The sequence below is a fragment of the Phoca vitulina genome, unplaced genomic scaffold (assembly GCF_004348235.1).
Source record: "Phoca vitulina isolate PV1807 unplaced genomic scaffold, GSC_HSeal_1.0 scaffold20, whole genome shotgun sequence".
NCBI classification, from domain to species: domain Eukaryota; kingdom Metazoa; phylum Chordata; class Mammalia; order Carnivora; family Phocidae; genus Phoca; species Phoca vitulina.
The window spans coordinates 31178144-31198326 of NW_022589723.1; the positions used below are offsets into that span (position 1 = coordinate 31178144).

Here is a 20183-nt window from a genome sequence, read left to right on the forward strand (position 1 = left end):
CAAGCCGATCCTCCAATCAAAGCAGTCTCCCAAAGAACCAAGCCAGTCTCCCATAAATCTGACCTCTTGACTGAATCACTACTGAACTACATCCATTTCCCCTTCAAATCTGTCCTCTCCCCACCAAACTACGAAGCCAGCTGTCCAAAACAATGAAAGGGTAGTTGTACCTGGGGGCAGGGCCCTGGAAGAGATGACTTTAGCATTAGAGGTCAACTCCAGGGGCCTCAGAAGACCTCAGGCTGTCCTAGGGTGGACCTACTCCTCCCTCCCTGCCCTCATACCTGACAGCTTCTCCTGGAGAGTGATCACATCCTGCAGGCCAGAGAAGGGCCCAGGCCCCACCTCTGTGCGCGCCCCCATCTTGAAGAAGTACCTAGTGTCGCTCTCGAGGCCATGTACCTCAGCACTGAAGATGTTTCCTGGGGGCAGGGGGAAGCAAGGAAAGCAGGGTTGGAGGGTTGGGGGGGGTGCGGGATGCAGGACTAAGAAGGTATGCTCTCCCACTCGAGCACTAGCTTCTGCCTGCTTCTTCTAGAAACCCGTGGAACAAACCTCAGCCACACTCTCACCACTAACCCAGCCACTGGAGTGGTTGGAAAAGGGAGAGAGGGTGGGGAAGCTCTCGCTCAGATGCCCTGGGGTGGGAGCCCTCACCCTCCGTGGTGAGCAGGGTCCACTGGTGCTCGGGCTGGGTGTGGTTGCTGCTGTATAGGATGAGATACTCCACGATCTCTCCATTGGGCTCAGTGGGGGGGCACCAGTGCAGCCGAACGGTGGACGGTGTCAGGGGGCTCAGACGCAGGTCAGATGGGGGCGTTGAGGGCCCTGGGGTGCAGGGGAGGAAATGGGGAGAGGCACAGTCACTGAGAGCCCCAGCTCCGGGGGGCAGCTGGGAGACAGGGCATGAGGACAAACCACAAACCACAAAGCAAAATGAGATCTGATCTCTAACTGGTGAGTTTCTGGAAAATATTTGGCGGGGTGGGGGGGTTTCACTACCATTCCTCCCCTCAGAAACTCTTCTTCACTCCTTGGAGCAGGTCTCAAATTTCCACATCCAAATATTTCCAAAGGTGGAGGAGACTGTCTGGTATTCCAGAGACCCAGGGGCAGAGCTCAAAATTTTCTGGAAGGCTTAATTTTATTTTGAACTCTCATACTAAGTTTCTCCTCTGTTCCATGGTAAAGTTTAACCTAAAAATAGTGTTTAAAACTATTTATCATTGAAAGTTCCTAACTGGACGCCTGGGTGGCTCAGAGGGTTGAGGGTCTCCCTTCAGCTCAGGTCATGATCCCGGGGTCCTGGGATCGAGCCTCGCATTGGGCTCCCTGCTCAGCGGGGAGCCTGCTTCTCCCTCTGCCTCTGCCTGCCACTCCCCCTGCTTGTGCTCTCTCTCTGACAAATAAATAAATAAATAAAATCTTAAAAAAAAAAAAGAAAGTTCCTAACTCCTTGCTACCCCCCCACCCCCAGATCTTCAAGTAAAATCAGCTGATGCCCTGTATAGCCGTGTCTGCCCCTGACACGGGTCCCGAGGGTCATGGGAATCCCAGTATGAGAAGTGCAACCTTTGTGGTTTTGTTTGTGCTTTGTTTTTAGAGAAGAAGCTGATCCTGGGGGTAGGGGTGAATGAGGAAGGGAGAGAAGGAGAAGGAGGGACACAGGTGACTAGTGAGTTGGAAAGGGACAGAGACTTGGGGTTCCAGGGCTTGAAGGCCCAGCAGAGGGTGGGATGGGGACCCAGGGCTCTGGGGCATGAGACAGCCACAGCATCGCAGGCTGCCAGAAGCCTCCTTGCCTCTCAGCTTCTCAGTTCCAGTCCCCCCGTCTGCAAAAGGAGAAAACATCCCCGTCTGTTGCACAGCTAGTGCTGCCGGGAAGCGTCCTGAGAACACACTGGGGCCCCCTACCCCCCCATCGCAGGTTAAGACCATCACAACTGAAGTCATAGGTGGGTGGGAGACAATGTGTAAGCAAACGCATGAGAGTGCACGGCGTTCGCACCCCACCCCATGCACATCTTCCTATTTCAGATCCTGAGACAAAGGTCTTCCGTCGATGGGAAGGTGAACAGTTATAGGGCCGGCAGAACCAAAGAGCCTCTGCTATGAGAACAAAAGTCCATTTGTCTTGGAATGCCATTTCCAGAGGCTCCAGAGTCACAGACGTGCACAGCAAATGCCTCCATCCTTTTACAGAGGGGGACGTGGAGGCCCAAGGGGGAAGGGACCTGCCCAAGCCTCCCTGTGTGTCAGGGGCGGGATGGAGCCCTCACGTGCAGAATCTAGGACACCTGGCCCCTGGTCACTAGCTCAGTGAGGTCTTGGCCGTCTCATACAAGAAGCCCCTCCTCTAAATCTCATTATGTTTAGGAGTGAGTGGCTAAGACCAGCACAGGACTGGCCGACGTGAATGCAAAGCCAGCAATAGAAAGAGGGTTCCGAGGGACATGACCAAAAAGAGGGCCGTCGGGGCAAGAAGGAGTGAGGTAAAAGATGGATGGGTGGCAAGGGGGCCACTCACGGTCAGGCAGGGTGGAGCGTTCCACCACGGAACCGAAAGGCCCGTCCATGTCCACGCCGTGGGACTGTACCGCAAACTCGTATTTGGTGAATGGCTTCAGCCCACCAATGAGGATGTCTTCTCCAGAGCTGCCGAGGCGAGAAATGCAACTAGCGCTCTCAGGGCACCCTCCTGCCAGGACAGGCCCGTCCAAATCCGCTTCGCCAGCCAGCCCCAGGCCCTACCCTGGGCGGGGAACGGACTCACTGGCAGGGGGGCCACGGACACCACCCAGGGGCCCTACAGAGAGGTCTGGATGTATGCTGCTCCCAGGGTAGTCTGTCCAAATCTCCAGACCAGGCCCCCTGCTCCAGGAAACCTTCCTGGGTTCCTCCAAGTCACTGTCCACCCAAGGATCCATCTCTGATGCATCTTTTCCTTGACTTAATGGTACTTTAGCTGCAGCTGTACACAGCTATTATGTCTTCCCACTTTATTCTATCTGTTTTATTTGCTTGTGTCTTCAATGATATTTTTATGCAATTTTTCCTCTGCCTAACCAGCAGCTCCTCTGGGGCTCTGCCTCCCCATCTGACTGGGGGCCCTCTCAGGACGGCATCAGGGCTGTCTCCTCCCCCTCATGTCAGGAGGCCTCTGAGGTTGGAGAAATGGGTCTGTCCTGCATCACGTTCCCTGTGGTTGAGTGCGAGGCTCTGTTGGGAGGGGATGGGATAGGATGGACTCCCCTCTTCCACCTGGCACCAGCAGACCCTCAGGGTGCCCCAGTGCAACACGCGAGCCAGGAAAGGCTCCTGAATGCCCGGGGTCCCTCCCCTCATCACCATCTGCTGCCTTCCGTCCCCGTGGCAGCATCGGCTGGCTTCCCCACCTGGTGTAATAGGTGACCAGGGAGGCGTTCCTGAGCCCCCAGGGGCTGAAGCGCACAGTGTAGTTGACAATCTTGACTGTGGTGAAGTCTGGCTTTTTCCACCGAAGCCAAATGGAAGTGGAGCTGTTTGATTCCGCATGGACGTGGGCAGGGGGCAAGGGTGGTCCCCTCTGGATGGGCAAGTCTGGAAGGTGAAAACAGAGTGTGGGGAAAGGAGGGAGGACACTCATACCAAAATACAGGTAGTGGTTCGCGATTCCAAGGTATTTTTTTTTCACCCTCTGTCTTCTGGTCCTGTGGAGTTGGGTAGCATCATTCCCCCCTCACAGCTGAGGAAACTGAGGCTCCCAAGAATTTCAGTGATTTTTGCCAAGGCCATACCTAGAGCAGACTGTACTAGAGAGAGGCAGCAAATTATGGCAATTAAAAGCACAGATTTTGGAGCCAGGTGGTCCTGGTTCCAATTCTAGCTCTGCCGCGTACTAGCTGTGTGACCTGGGAGAAGCTACTTAACCTCTCTATGCCTCCATTCCCTATTCTGTCAGTGGGGCTGAGAACAGTCCCTCCTTCATGGTGTTGTTATAAGCATTCAATTAATATTTGTTATGTATACAGAAAAGTGTCTGGCATATTGCTATGGACTGAATGTTTGTGTCCCCCCCAAATTCACATGCTGAAATTTGAACACATGGGGGGCCGTCATGAACGGGATTAGTGCCTATCTTTGTCCATCCGGGCCACTATAGCAGAGTACCACAGACTGGGTGGCTTACAAACAACAGAAATTCATTTCTCACGGTTCTGGAAGCTTGAATCTGAGACCAGGGTGCCAGCATGCTCAAGTTCTGGTAAGAGCCCACGTGTGGGTTATAGGCTGCCAACCCCTCATTATATGATCTTATGGAGGAGAGCAGAGAGAGGAAGTGAGCTCTCTTGTGACTTGTAAAAGGGCACCAATCCTCTTCATAAGGGCCCCACCCTCCTGATCTCATCTAACCTTATTTACTTCCTTATACATCGTACTGGAGGGTGGAGTTTCAATGTATGAATTGGGGGGCGGGGGAAGGGCACAAACTGTCAGTCTGTAACTGTGCCCTTATGGGAGAGCCCCCAGAGAGCTCTCCAGCCCCCCTTCTGCCATGTGAGGACCCCATGAAAACATGGCTTATGGTCTATGAACCAGGAGGTGGGCCCTCACCAGACACTGAGTCTGCTGGTGCCTTGATCTTGGACTTCCTCCGGGACTGTAGAAAGCAATGGTTGTTTCAGCCACCCAAACTAGGGTATTTTTGTTAAAGCAGCCTGAGCTAAGACCTGTACAGTGAGTGCTATAGGATGATGTGTTTATTACATAAATATAAAATAAAACAAACTCCATGACAGTGGGTACCTTATCTGTATTGTTCATCACTATATTTCCAGAACAGGGTAGTAGACAGTAAAAAAGATTTGCTGAATGAACAAACTGGAGTTTGAACCCAGGTTTCTTGGCTCTGGGTTGAGTGCTCCCTTCGATAAAACACATGGTTGAAAATCAGCCTGGGAAGTCAGGGGCAAGGGGGGTGTCATGATGGGCAAGCAGGGTGGCCCACCCAGAGCCATGGGACAGTGTACTACCGTGGACAGACTTTTGTTGGGCAGCCAGGAGTCCCGGTTCTAGTTTAGGCTCTGTGTGACCTTGGGCAAGTCCCTTTACTTCTCTGAGCCTCCGCTTCCTGATGGGCCACATAGGGACATTCTCCCTGCCCAGCGTGGAGGGACAATCTGATAGACAGTATGTTGTAGGTGGATGTGTTCTAAAAAATGTTTAAAGATCAAACAGGGTCAGGAGTCACTGATCAACTATGGGGTTTCTCTCTGTCCAAACCTTCCAGATCAGCACTGCTCATGGGTAATGAAAATCCGGTAGCTGGCCTGAAAGACAGTACACCAACTGAAGTTTCTCTCTGCAACAGAGGCTGTCTGGGGCTAGAAGAGGACCTTTGAGCCTAAGAGAATGGGTCTGGGGGTGGCCAAGGCTACCGGATGGCCTGACCACCAGGGCTGGCCCAGAGGAAAGGGAAAGGAAGTGGCACACAGACCCCTCGACGGAGCCCTCCTCCCTCTCCTTCCCCAGCCCCCTCACCTGGTGTGGGAGCCTTTTCTGTCTTGCCCTTCCACACTGCTGCGTAGCCGTCCTCATGTTTGTTGAATGCCACAAGCTTCACCTCGTACAGCCGGCCAGGGGCTGGGGAAGGTCATGGGGGTCACTGGCTAGAGGGACCCCTGAGGCCACTCTTTCATCCCCAGAGAGCATTCCATTCCCAACTCCCGTGCCCAGCTTGCCCAGTTCCCCACCGAGGCTATGTCTGTCTTGCTCCCTCCCGCAGCCCTCCTCACCTAGCTGGGTCAACTCATACTGCTTCACTTTCTTCTTGAGCCGGACAGGCCCCACGTCCCAAGCCTGGTCTCTGTGGCCCCCTGGGGGACTCTTGCCATCGGCCTCCTCCTCGGCCCCCACCTCCCGCCAGTACAGTTTGTAGCCAGAGATCTGGGCGGGGTGAGGGGGCGGCTGCCATGACACCACCAGGGACTCCATCCTTGCCCGGACCTTCAACTCTGCAGGGGCAAAAGGGACTGGGGGCAGAGGAGCAGGATGGGAAGAAGGAGTGAGAGAAAGGGGAATGAGGAGAAGGAAGCCAGGGATGGGGGAGGGGGACGAGGCAGGAGGAAGCCAAAAGCAGGAAGCCAGCACTGAGTGGGAGCCTTGCTAGCCTCCGCCCAACACGCTGGCACGCAGCCCGCACCCCCCGCGCCGGGTCTGGGCTCAGTCTAGAGGGGAACTCACTGTTCTACACACCCAGAGTGCTGAGAATGCAGGGATGTCTCCTGGGCATTTGCAAAGGGGTCAGCAAGGAGCCCCTCTGGGGCAGGACTGATGGTACCTGGCACAGCGTCAGGCCCTGTAATTCTTCTGAAGGAAGGAATGCATGGGTACTGACAGGCTAGGGGGTCACCGCGGCTGCTGAGGCCGGGAAGGAGGGAAGGAGCCACTGGTGTGGGGAGCCTACTTGGAGCCCAAGACTGGGGCCTTACTATGTGTCAGACACTGTTCTAAGCTCCTTATACGTGTATTTTAACTTTATTCTCACAACCCCATAAAATGACAAAAATACTATTGTCTCCATTTTACAAAGGAGAAAACTGAGAAGTTGAGTAACTTGTCCAAGGTCATACGGATAGTATGCGTGCGAGAGGGTCTGTCTGTACGTAATCATTCTCTTACTGGGCCTCTTGACAAAACCAACAATCCTAATCTGGAAGCAGCTACTATCTGCCAAGTTCTTATTGCGTACTAAACACTCGTTTACAATGCATTAGTAGTCCTCACGCCACCTGCGGCAGTAAGTGAAGCCTCAGAGTTGTGAATGGTTTGTTCAAGGTCACGCAGCAGATAGAAGGGACCCTGGAGCCCAGGTTTGTTTGTAAAGGCCAGCCGTTCGCCTCTAACACCTGGCCTCCCTTGCCCATCAAGCAGGGGAGCCATGGAGGGTCTCTGGTGGAGAGGGTGCTTGGGCCTGCATTCTAAAGGCACACATACACCCACAGGGTCACATACCCCATCCTTCCTCTCCCCTCAGACCCCATACCGTGGCTCTGGTTGTGCAGACTGGGCGTCCGGTGCTGCATCCACTGGGAGGGGGTCCCGTAGCCAGCCCCGGTGCCGGCCGAAATCCGTACTCTATACACCTTGTTGGGCTGAAGCGCACTCAGCGTAAACTGTGTCTCATTCCCAGGCACCTCGGTGGAGAAAACCTGATCTGCTGGGACAGAACACATGGCTGCAGGGCGGCGACCTGAGGACCATGACCCCTAAACTCCCCTACCAGCTCGTCCACCCCAGATCCTGGTTCCTCAGTGCCCATGAGAGCCTGAGGCCCTCTCGGCACGGATCCCTCAGTGCCTGGACGGACTCCACGGCTCCAGAGCTGACTCCTGGGCCTCCGGCCTGGGCTGACGCCGGTCATCACCCTCAGCTCAGAGTGGAGAGAACCATGGCAGACTCCGCACTTCCCCATGAGCTGTCAGTGACCATCCCCTTACACACACACTAGGGTGCAGGTGCAAGGGCTTGTCTCTGAAGGCCATCAGGCACGGCCTGCCTTCTGGAGCCCAAGCCCCCTTCCTCACCCTTCCCTCATTCTTCACTCTCACCCTCACCCCCAGCCCCTTGTCTTCCCCTAACTCTTTATCCCTTTCATATCCTCTCCCCTTGATCACTTACATCTGCCCTAACACGCCCTCCCCGATGCTCTGTTTCCCCAAACCCGCAGGCACGCCCTCCACTGCCCTATCCCTCATCTGCTTTTTAAGTTGGAAGGGACCCCAGGGATTACCTAGGCTACCTGCCTCGTTTCACAGATGGGGAAGCCGAGGCAGGGACCTAACAGCATTATCCACTATAGCTATACAGGGGGTGGGGCTAGAATCCAGGTCTCCCTCTGTCTTAAGCTTTGCCTCTTTGCCTTTCCCTACATTCAGACCACACTCCTCTTGTCCAGGGTCCTATTTCCCTACTCCATGGCTCTGGCTCAGTTCCTCAGACTTCCCTCCCCCCCACTTCTGCTTGGATCCTCAGCTGCTCTGGCCAGCACTTCATATCAACAATTCCCAGCCAGGTGGAGCCCTCACCCTGCCCCCACTCACCTTCCTTTCCCAAACCGTACTCTATCTTGTACTTCACCACCTGCCCATTGCTCATGCTGGGAGGCAGGGGCAGCCACGCCACCCTGATGTCCAAAGGGTTGGGGCTGGACAGGGAGAGCTGGGGCGCTGCACTGGGGACTGAGACAGAAGAACATCAGGGTGAGCTCTGCTCCACCGACGTGGAAGGTGAGGCCCAGGAGCGGTCAGAGACTTGCCCAGGTCACACAGCAAGTCAGAAGTAGGCCCAGGACCAGGATCTGAGGGAGGAAAGGGAGCCTCTCAGGGGAGCCCCAAACTGGAGATGAGGGGATATTCTTCCCACCCCAAAGCCAGAAAAAGGTTTGGGGCACAATCTTCCACATCCAATGGGTTCATGTCACCGGCCCCTGCCTGACTGGATGGTACATGGATATTGAGAAGGGCCATATAACACATGGAATCAAGACCTGGACTCAAGTCCCAGCTGTACTACTGACCTTGGGCAAGTCACTCTCATTTTCTGGGCCTCAGTTTCCCAAACTATAAGCTGGGAAGAACCCTCACCCACCTCCTTACAGGGCACAGAAGATGACATGAGGCAGATAAGAGTGCCTTGGCATACACTAGTAAAAAGAAGCGAGCTACCATCCCCAGGGAATTCTCTGGAACCCAAGGTGCCCATTGCAGGTTTAGAGGCCCTACCATCATCCAGTGTGTGGACCAGCGCTGGGGTAGAGGTGCGGCTGGCCCCCAGCTGGGAGTAGGCCACCACGTAGAACTCATAATCGGTGTTGGGTTCCAGGTCCCGAACCTGCAGCTCTGTGGTGTCATTGTTCACTGCAAACTGGTATTCCACATTGTCCATGCCTGGGGCGGTGACACAGAGGACAAAGGTACTGTCACAGAGCCACCCCCAAAGGTCTGCCAGCTGGAGGCTACCTAGGGATCTTTCATATTGTCCCAGCCTCTGGAATGGTCTGGGTATAACTAAATCATCAGATCATCTGAGCTGGAGAGTAAGACTTCCCCCGCTTCTAGTCTCACTGTATTAATTCCTCCACCAGTTAGGAAGTTCTTTCTGGTGTCTAACTGAAGTGACTCCTGCTGCAGTTAATCAACCAGCTCCAGGAATGCCTAGGCATTTTCCCTGGGAGGAAAAGCATCCTCTTCCTTATCATAACAGACTGGAAGAGGGGGAAATGGGCCACACACGTTAACCCCTCCAGCACGGCATCGAAGACTATGGCTTAGCCCATGTCCACGCGGGTCTTCTCCCGTGGGCTCCCACCCCATCTCATCCTATCCCAAAGGTACCCACCCACGCAGCAACCCTTCCGTCATCTAACCTGTGTCCCCCTCGGGGCGCCCCCGCGCGGGTCCCCAGCGGACGTACCCCGTGCCTTCTGGTAGTGGAGGGAGAAGCCGATGATCTGCTCGCTGTGCAGCTCGGGCCGCTCCCACGCCACGAGCACCGCAGAACTGCTCAGCGGCGTGGCCGTGACCCTCGTGGGGGCGCTGGGCAGCCCCTCGCGCACCACTACGGCCAGGGGCGCGGCGGCGCACGCGGTGCCCGCGCTGTTCTCGGCCACGCACTGGTAGTAGCCGGCGTCCTGCAGGCCGATCTGCGTGATGACCAGGCTGCCGCCGCCGCCCTGCACCTTGACGCGCCCGTTGGGCCGCAGCGGCGCCCCGTCGTGCAGCCAGCGCAGCGCCGGCCGCGGCTCCCCTGCCGCGCGGCACACGAAGCGCGCGGTGCTCGCCCGCGTCCGCGACAGCGCCTCGGGCGCCTGCGAGATGGCCGGGGCCGCTGGGGGCGGGGAGGGGGACGCTGACGGCGCGCTCCGGCCGCGAGGGGCTCTGCCGCCCCCCGGATGCTCCGGCCGGCTCCCGCGGGCCCTCCACTCGCTCCCTGAGTCACCCCGCCCCCAAATCCTGGCGGGCGGCGCCGCTCTACCTCTGCTCCTCCCCGGTTCACCCCAGCCCCACGCTGGCCGTTCTCCTCCTCGCCCCGAATTGTCCCCAGGCCTCCTGAGCCTCCCCTAAGTACCCCAGCTCCTCTTGGGCCTCACCCCACTCCCTCGGGTACCGTAACCTCCTTCTCCCCTCCTTGCCAGTGTCCCCCACACCTGGGAGACTCACCTCTCTCCACAGTTATCCCAGCCCTGAGCAACCCCGTCCCCCAGTGTTTCCTGTCACTCAGGCCACGCCACCGTCTCCCCTAACCCTCAGTCCTACCCCTCCCCCCATGACCTAGGTCCCACTCAGACCTCCCCTCACCAGCCCCCAAACACCCAAGCCATGCTCTGATCACCCCTCTCCTTCTCTCCCTGCCTCAACTTCCCCCACCCCATCCTCCAATCTCTTTCCCCCACTCCCCCGCCTCCAGTCCTCTAGCCTGTCCCCTCCAGTACCCACCCTAACGAAGGACTCCTCCCCTGAGTGCCGGCCCCCTAGCTCCAGCCTTTTTATCCTCCAGGATGGCCCGTCGGTCCTTCTGACACACCCACTTGCCCATTCCCCGGTCCCCAACTTCGCTGGCCCTAGCTGACCGCCCCACTCCGGTCCCCACCCTCCGCACTACTGCCCGGTCCCCCACCCCGCCTCACCCAGCACGCGGAGCTCAGCGGCGGCCGTGGCGAAGTCGCGCGTGCGGGGCTTGTTAGCGCGGCACACGTAGACGCCCGAGTGCCGGGGCTGCGCGCTGCTGATGAGTAGGTTGGTGCGGCCCAGGACGATGACGTCGGTGGAGATGGGTTTCCCATCTGGGGGAGGAGATGAAGATTGCTGGAGGAGGGCACCAAGGACTGCCCCTCCATCTACTCCCTGGATCCGGGGTGGGGAGGCCCTCCACACCCGGTTAAGGGAACACAACAGTCCCTTGTTTGAATCTCAGTTCCTCCACTTGCTAGAGGCGTGACCCCCTCTGAGCCCTCCTGTCTCCGTCTGTAAAATGGGGAGAGGATTGTCCCTAGCTGGAAGGATGCTGTGAGGGTGGGACACATGAGGTTTGTGAGAAGGCCAGGCACACTGCAGGTACCTAACAGGTGCTCAGTACATTCGTCAGTTATTACTATTACCATTATTATTAAATCCATTTCTCTCAAGGAGGACACGCTCCTCCTGTATGGTGTTATCCCAATACTGTGATGAAGACATGGATGGAAAGGTCTGACCAGAACCAAAGATTTGAATATATGCAAGACTTTTTATCTTGAATCTGAAATGAGAACCATTTTTTTTAAAAAAAAGATTTTATTTATTTATTTGAGAGAGAGAGATAGTGAGAGAGCACAAGCAGTGGGGAGAGGGAGAAGCAGGCTCCCCGCTGAGCAGGGAGCACCACACCAGCTCGATCCCAAGACCCCAGGATCATGACGGGAGCAGAAGGCAGACGCTGAACCGACTGAGCCACCCAGGCGCCCCTGAGAACCAATTTAAAAGCCCCTGCTTTCTGAACACGAACAGAAAATCCAGAGGAGAAATGCAAATGGCCAAGAAACACCAAAAAAAGTGTTCAACTTCACATAAGCAGAGAAATGCACACCAAAACACAGATGTTAATTCTCACCTATCAAACTGGGAAAGTTTTTAAAAAGGATAAGCTGCCAGAGAAAGGGTAAATGCTGAGAGGGGCTCCACCTTGACTTTGACCCAGGGATCCCATTTGTGGGCCCCTGTACTGGGGAGATATTAACAGGGCTGATCACTGCAGTGTTACATAACAAGTGGGCAATGGGAAAGGACTGGCAAATTGCATTATGGTTATATTCAAATGATGGAATATAGTCATTAAAATTACTTTTTGAAAAGTTTTAGAGATGGGGAAATGGTTATGACATACTGTTGAATTAAAGTAAGACTTGTAACTGTAAATATAGCATGCTCCCAATTTCGGGGGAAAATGTACATGTGCATCGAAAAAAAAAACTGGAAGAAAATACACTTGTATGTTAACTATTTTAACCTCTTTGAGTGGTGGAATGTTTTGTTTCTGCTTTTCCCCAGTTTTCCACAATGAACACACACAACCTTTGTAATCAGAAGAAAACAAAACAAATAGCCATGTCCCTTCCCTGACTTCATGAAGTTTCTAGAAAAGGAACAGTGACGGGTGTCAGGAACAAAGTCCTTTTCCAGCCTTCCTCTTCCCAGTCTCTGTCCAGGAGTGCTATTAGCAGACTTTCTGCAAGGGAGTTCCCAGGACCACCCGTGTCAGGATTCTCTGGGACAACAATTCTTAAATCCTCACTGTGCACTCGAATCACAGAATCTCAGGGGACCTTGTTAAGATGCAGAGGCCTAGGGCAAGCCCAGATTCTGCATTTCTAACTAGGTGGAGGTGGTGGGTCCAAAGAGCACGCTTTCAGTAGCAAGGACCTAGGGCAGTTTAAGATTCCTGGGTCACAACTGTCCAGGCATGAAGGCAGGGAGTCTGCAGTTTTAACAAGCTCCCTGGGTCATCGTGATGCAAGGTCAGGATTTGAGAAACATTGATATTAGAACTTCTGGGCAACACCACAGGCCTATCTTGATTATAGTATAAGGGTCCTGCTGGAGCCAGGATCCCCCTAACTAGGCAAGTGTCACAGGTCCAATGAGGTGTGCAGGTCGGGGAGGCCCAAAGACACCAGCACTGTTCTATCTCCTCAGCTCAGTGGGAGGTACATAGTTGTTCAGATTATTTTTCTTTAAACTCTGTGTATTCATTACATACTCTTGAATGTGAGATAAAAACTTACGAAAAGGAAGCAGTATAGGATAATAGACTGAATCAGAGAAGAAAGGTAAAAAAAGCGGGGTTTAGGACTTACTTCTACCTCACCTTGGGACAAGTCACTTCTCATTGACAAACGGAAACAAATATAATCCTTGCTGGGGCACCTGGGTGGCTCAGTCGGTTGTCTGACTCTTAATTTCGGCCCAGGTCATGATCTCGGGGGTCGTGGGATCAAGCCCCACATCAGGCTCCACGCTCAGTGTGGAGTCTGCTTATCCCTCTCCCTCCCCCTCTGCTCTGCCTCCCCTTTGTGTGTACCCCCCCATGCACTCTCTCTCTCTAAAATAAATACATAAAATCTTAAAAAAAAAAAAAATCCTCGCGGGGCACCTGGGTGGCTCAGTCGGTTAAGTGTCTGCCTTCGGCTCAGGTCATGATCCCAGGGTCCTGGGATCGAGTCCTGAGTTGGGCTCCCTGCTAGTGGGGAACCTGCTTCTCCCTCTCCCTCTGCCCGCCGCTCCCCCTGCTTGTGCTCACTCTCTGACAAATAAATAAAATCTTAAAAAAAAAATCCTTGCTTTTCTTCCATATAGGACTGTAGGAAGTGGTGTTCCAGAAAGAGAAGAGGCTCTAAAGTTTGGGTCTTGGCTCTCTGAGCCTCCGTTTCCTCATCTGTCCACTGGGAATAAGAGCCCTCGCCCCTACCCCTTCAGAGGGCCCCTCCAGGCTTTGGCAGGAGGGCGGGCTGAGCTCTCGGTAGGCGGCAGTGATGTGTGGCTAGGCCTCCCAACCCTGATAGCATCTGCTGGGACTCAGTCCCCCTGGCACTTAGCGCTTGGTGCCTGATGCCGTCAAACGTCTCTTCTTGGGTATGTGTTTTATCGCCCTCACCCAGACCATGAGCTCAGAGGGCAGGGTCCCTGATTCTCTCACCTGTGCCCAGCACGGAGCCCAGCACACAAGGCAGCGGCAATCTGAGTGGGCGGGGGGCAGCTTTGCAGACGAGCGGCGGGCGCCTGGTTTCACCTGACTCTAGTTCTCACACACTCACTTGCGACACTGTTGAGCCCACCCTAAATAAGGTCTCAGTGACACTTTCGTGAGTGGCAGACACAAAGTGCTTCGTAAAGGGAACATACTACACAGATTGATGCCTAAGTCTGCCCACCCACACTCAACCCTGGGAGAGGAGCTCCCACCACATGGAGCGGTCACCCTTATAACTTCCCAACTTGGGGACACATGAGATGCCACACCCTCCTTTCCCATGCCTTCGGGTCCCTTCCCTCCACTTACCCTGTCGGACCCAGGACACGAAAGGGGTGGGGTCAGCGGAGGCCACGCATTCCATCACCACACTCTGGCCAGAAACCACGGTGGTGTTCTCCGGGGCTGCCACAATGACCACGTCTTGCCCCCTGGTGGATGCCAGGGACCCTGGTGAGAGGGAAGGCCAGCAAGCAGCTTTACCATGAGGTGTCTTTACGTGCAGTCCCTCACCTGATGCTCACAGTCACCTGGTGGGGCAGGTGAGGCAGGGAACAACCAGGGTTTGATCACACGGGTGGGGAAAGCAGCTGCATAGCTCGGCAGAGCTGGGACCGGAACTCAGAGCTCTTTCTCTTGGAGCCAGGAGAGGAATAACCTGGCCTCTGGCACACCACCCTCATTCTTCCCTGCCAAACGGAGCCCACCCATCAGGGTCACTAGTAGACTTGGAGCCTGGAATTGGAGTCAACAGTCATAGTTTCTGGTTCCAGCACCATCATTAACGCAGTGTGACCTTAGGCAAGTCCCTTCTCCAAAGGGCTCTGGGTTCCCCTGTGGGAGAAGTAGGAGGTAGGCTCGAGTTTCTGCCAGCTTGGCAGCTCCCTGAGCACTGATTCCCTGCCAAGTTCTCCCTGTGACCCTGGCCCCTGGGTCAGCATGGGGAATACCTGGTACGCCCAGCAGGTGGAGGCAGAGACTCCAGGGTACAGGAGAGAGACTGAACCAGACTCCAAGACCTGCCTACCAGCTAAACCACAGGCAAGTAGGGTAGCGTGGAGGTGGGAGGGATGGGGAGGGGGATGGGAAGAGATGTGCAGAAGGGCAGGGTTGGGAGGAGATGCCAAGGTAGAGGAAGGCAAGTGAGAGGCCCTTGGAGGAGGTCTGCACTAAGATCGGTTGAGCACCTGCTAGGTGCCGGGCTCTTTCCACTCTTATCTCAGTTATTTCCACAACCCCCCCCGAGCTAGACATTTGATAACAGCCCAGGGTCACACAGATGGTAAGTAGAGAGGCCAGGATTCAAACCAGGTCTTTCCGACCCCAAAGCCTGTGTGTGCCCTTCCTACCGCATCACACTGGGACGGGAGCTTTTCAGAGAAATGGAGAGGACAGGAGCACCAGACTGCAGGGATCGGGATTTGCAGCGTCCAGCCAGCAGCAAGGGGTGAATCTGCTAATGCCCAGAAGGGCAGGGACCAGGGCTTCCTGACACCCCTCTTCAGATGCCTCCCCTCCCCTCTCCCTCACCTTTGTCCCTAGCCCGGGATGCCCCACCCAACCTTAGGGAGCACAGAGCCTCTGTAGGAAGACAGCCCTGGACTGGGAGCCTGGAGTCTGGGGTTCCAGCCCGTTCTATCTCTGACTTCCTGGGTGGTACGGCCTTCTCTGGGCTACCCCGCCACACCTGCCCAATGGCAATTTGAAGGCAGAGCTTGGACTTCATGAGGCGCCTACCAGCTCTGAGGTGGCTGATGCCAGAAACCCCCCAGGGTTCCCCCGCCCAGCCTGCCCCCTTACCTCTGCGGGCCACGCTGAGTAGGGCCTCCTGGCTGAAGCGCTGGCTGACGGAGCTGGTGGCCACACAGCGGTAGGAGCCTGCGTCACTCTCCTGAATGTCCAGGATCTGGAGGACCCCGTTGGGGAGAGTGATGAGCCTTGGGAAGGGGGAGAGGGCACCTATGAGGTGGGCAGGAGCTCTGCAGGGAGCTGTCCTGGGCCCCCCTCCCCCTCCAGCTTGAACTACCTCCAGCATCTCACTTTCAAGCCTCATTCATAATAAAACATGCAAATTAAAGCTGTGACATACCATTTTCACCTACCAGGTTAGCAAAGATCAGAAGGTTTAATATCACCCTATGTGGGTGAAGGAATGGGGGATGGTACTCCTGTCTTGGTGGCCATGCCAATCGATACACCCTCCTTCAAGGGCAAGCAGGTAATATATTAAAATCAACCCTGCATGTGCCTTTTGATCCAGCAACACCACTTCGAGGACTCTATCCCACAGATATTCTCAGACATGGACACAAAAACCTGTTTAATGATATTCACTCCAGCACCACGAGGACAATGGCAGAAGACTGGAAAAAATCCAAGTGTCCATCTGTAGGGTGGGAACTAGCTAAATCGGTTTGGGTACATTCATACAATGGAATGCTAGGCAGCTGTTAAAAAGGAGGCAGCTCCATGTGTGCAGAAATGGGACGCTCTCCAAAGTGTGTTTGGTGCAGAACGGTGTGTGGGGATATGCACACTTATATGCTTGCACTGAAGGTCCCTGGGGAGGGGACCGGGGATCCCGGGAGTAGACAGTGGGAGACTTACTTTTTATTATACAGCCTTCTATACAGTGTGAATTTGTTTACCCCCTGCCTATATTACTTCCTCCCTCCCTGATAAAAATCCCTTTTATTCACACAATATCATCTGACTCTCAAAATAATCCGAAGAGATAGAGGGCATCGCAACCTCCATTTTACTGGTGACAAAACGAAGGTTCAGAAGCACTAGGGCATTATTTTCCCAGGGACTCAGAGCCGGAGCAGGGTTAAAACTTGAACCCAGGTCTTTCACTGCCAAATTCCATGTTCTTCCCACCTGCGTGTCTCGGCAGCCATCAGCTGGCTAAGAATGCCCAGGGAAGGGCCCCCAGAAAGCCCCAGTCAACACACACACTACTTAGGAGAGGTAGGATGGATGAAGGTGGTATCCTCCACCCTCTTGGTTAGAGGGTTGGAAAGCGGCTCAGGTTAGAAAGGTCTGGAGCCCTTGTTTGGGAGACAGTGCAATGCAGGCAAAACTGTGTCCTTGCAGAGGACACTGGGGTGGTGGTAAGTGGAGTAGCCTCTGCTCCAAGTTGGGGAGGGGGGATGTCTTCCTGAATCCTCCACCTGTGATCCTTGCAGGGTTAGCTCCCAGTTGAGAGTCCCAGTTTCTCAATAGAGCAAATGGTGCTGGTCCCTGGATATAGGCTAGGCCAAGGCTGGAGAGGGAATGGGGCAGTAGTGTGCTTGATGAAGGTCGCTTGGCTCATGGGGAAACAGGGTATGAAACAATTTAAACACAGGAGAGGAGAACTAGCTCAAGGGTGTTGGGAGAAATTCTGGCCACAGGCCTGGAAACCTGCTGTGGCCCAAAGACTTAGAGAATGAACATAAACCTGCTTCACTCCCTCCCTCATCCCACAGGCAAACCCACCTCTGCCCCAGTGTCTTACCCTCAGCTCCAGCAGCTGCCCACGTCAGTGCTGGGGCCAGCAGGGGAGAAGGGATATGGAGGCAAAGGGTGGTGGGAGGTAAAATTCTGGGCCAGGAAAATTTGATAGAGCAGGACAAGTGGGGAAGGACAAGCAGAACCCATCTGGGAAACAAGACCGCCATCTCCATCCAGGTCTCCTCCACCTAATAAGCTCTGCCTCCAAGACCCTTCCTCTTTCAGTCTAGCTAGCTGACCTTGCCTGCAGGGTTCCCACCAAAGCAACCCATATTTCCTAACCCCAAAGTTTCCCAGGCTTTCCATGGAAATTGTGCTCCAGGTACCCAAGAGCTGATACCTCATTTGACAAGGAGCATTTCCTTATTATGTGTGGGAAAGGAGGAAGGAAGGAAGGAAGGAAGGGCGGAAGGAAGGAAGGAAAAGAGGTATACCTCTCCTCAGATGTGGTGTTATCACTGCAGCCAACAGAAGCGGGATGGAACCCCTTTTAGTGTTCATCTAAAATCTTTTCTGTTTTGTTAAAATGTGTTTTTAGAAGTTCTGTCCTTGGAAAGATGTCCAAGATATATTGGTTAGTGGCGGGAAAAAAGTCACCAAACAGTGTTTATGAAGCAGTTCTATGTTTGGAAACTAGATAAGTGATATGTTAGGATATGGGCAGAACAAGTCATGGGTGGTAAAGCTCCCATCATTCAGGGAGGTTTTCTCTGCAGTGTGATTACTGGGAATGCTTATTTGTTGTGTTTTAAAAAATTTTTTTTTGAATATTTATTAGGTTGGAAGTAGAACACTTGAAAAAATTGAAATTGAATAAATAAAATCTTTAAAGAAAATAAATAAATAAATAAATTGAAATTGAAGACTGGACTAGGGAGCCCACAGTATTGAGGTCCATTGGTGTCATGTTTTCAAAGTGTGAGTGAATGGTGATAACAAAAATGATTTCAAGTGGATCCGGACACACATTTTTTTTTTTTATTCCAGCAGTTATGTATTTATTTTTAGGGCTACCTTGTATTTATGGTTAGTGTTGCTGGTTTTCCATTTTACTGCAGTGAGATAATTTTCCTTTTTAGTATGTGTTAAAGTTACAGAAGAGAGCTGATTTAAAGAAGTGTATTAAGTAAGTGATTGAATAAAGGGCTCAGGAACGGCCAAAATTATAAAGGGGGTTTGTGAATGCTTGGGATTTGGGAAACATTGCTCTCATTGATTACTGGTTCCCGTGGAAGGAAAATTATCCTCTATCATTAGAAATTAGTATAAGTACCAGGGAATTGCCTTGGGGTCTATTCTTCACCAGCAGTTCCAAAAATATGCACCTATCCTTTGACAGAGTGTGTTTATTAACTGCACGTGCATAGAGCCTCCAACAAGGCATGCAGTCTCCAAACCACTGGGCTACATTTATGAATAGCATATTTGTACATGTACTATATCTGGGCATGTGTAAAAATACATACCTTGGGCATAATCAAGTTGCTGTTTTAGACATTTCTTTATTTCCCCCACACAATGTGCTGGGACATGTGAGCCTGGCTTATTTATAGCTAAGGATCACTTTTCAGAGGACTTGGGGGCAAACACTCCCAGAGCCCTGGAACTGGCAGCTCCAGACTTCTGGGAGAGGCCTGTGGCTTCATAGAAGGATGCCTGGACTAGATGTGGGGAGGTGACGGAGCCCTGCTGTTTGCCGGGAAACTTTGCGGGAAGTCACCTCTCTGCTCGGCCCCACAGTTGGCCCGCCTGACCTCTGAGCCCATCGGTAGCATGAACTTCTTCAGACCCTGCAGCTTCCCTACCCCAACCACCGAATCACAAGGGGCTTGCGTGTCACTCGTGCCAGGCCTCCGGCATCCCACACTCCGTGTCCTAGCTATGTGACCTGGGCCGAGTTACTTCTGTCTCTGATCCTCGGTTCGCTCACTTAACGATCCAGATAATAATATCTGCCATAACCATGTATGTAGACCTGGAAGGATGTTCATGATGTGTTAAGTGAAAAAAAAAGTAGAAATTGCTTTATAATCCCATTTTTGTTTTGGAAAAAAAGTTGATTGAACAAAAAAACCCAGTATGGGGGCACCTGGCTGGTTCAGTAGGTAGAGCATGTGACTCTTGATCTAGGGGTCATGAGTTCGAGGCCCACACTGGGAGTTTACTTAAGACAAACAAACAAAAAACCCCAGTATGTACAATATAATCCAAATTTTAAAAGAGGTTATTTATAAACATACAGGGGAAAATTCCAGAGGCTAGACATCAAAACTAACAGAGACTTTCTATGGGTGATGACTGTTTCTTCAGTTTTGCTTATGTGAATGTGAAAAAGGCATCTTCCAGGAATATAAACTAAAAGTAAATAGAGGAAAATATGGAAAATAAGAAATACCTACCTTGAAGGATGATGGGAAGGATTAAGTGAGAAAACATAGCTCCCATTAAGTGGGGCGTACCATGCCTTTCGACACGGGGCGACTTCTCTGCTCTCTCCTACTCTCTCTGGGGCCTGCCAGGAGTGGGCTCTCCCTTGGTTCTCACTCAGCAACTCCCAGGAAGCGCTGACCAGACAGCAGCAAGGGGCCCGCATTTGCAAGGCACAGGAGTTAAAGGCTGGGTCAGCACTTCCAAGGTCGCTTCCTAGAATGCCCATTCATGGGATGTTAACGGGGTTGTGGCAAGAGGGGCTGTGGGCAGATGAGTCTAGGAAGTGCTTGGTTCAACAAGTTTAACTTCTGTACAGGACTTCTCAGAGCCTTGTCAACTTCAAGAAGGGGATTTACAGGCAGCTGTCCAGACGTTATTTGACCACAGAATACTTTTTCTCGAGAAGCACCTTTAGTGACTAATGTTCTCCAAAGAACAATGATCTAATCCAACCCTTTCATTTTTTTCTTTTCCTTTAATTTTATAGATGGGGG

General features: G+C 53.2%; 1 protein-coding gene across 1 annotated transcript in view; it reads right to left on the minus strand.

The window, feature by feature from the left end:
* The window catches only part of IGDCC4 (immunoglobulin superfamily DCC subclass member 4), a 37839-nt gene that overhangs the window by 6056 nt on the left and 11600 nt on the right, over positions 1–20183 (minus strand). Inside the window, exons 4-16 of the mRNA XM_032417782.1 lie at positions 15565–15701; positions 14074–14214; positions 10667–10822; positions 9454–9867; positions 8763–8927; positions 8082–8219; positions 7025–7195; positions 5775–6011; positions 5521–5622; positions 3396–3579; positions 2528–2655; positions 658–828; positions 285–422 (exon numbers count right to left, since the gene is read on the minus strand). Of these exons, the coding sequence (XP_032273673.1) occupies positions 285–422; positions 658–828; positions 2528–2655; positions 3396–3579; positions 5521–5622; positions 5775–6011; positions 7025–7195; positions 8082–8219; positions 8763–8927; positions 9454–9867; positions 10667–10822; positions 14074–14214; positions 15565–15701 (2282 nt within the window). The remainder of the gene's footprint in view (positions 1–284; positions 423–657; positions 829–2527; positions 2656–3395; positions 3580–5520; positions 5623–5774; positions 6012–7024; positions 7196–8081; positions 8220–8762; positions 8928–9453; positions 9868–10666; positions 10823–14073; positions 14215–15564; positions 15702–20183) is intronic.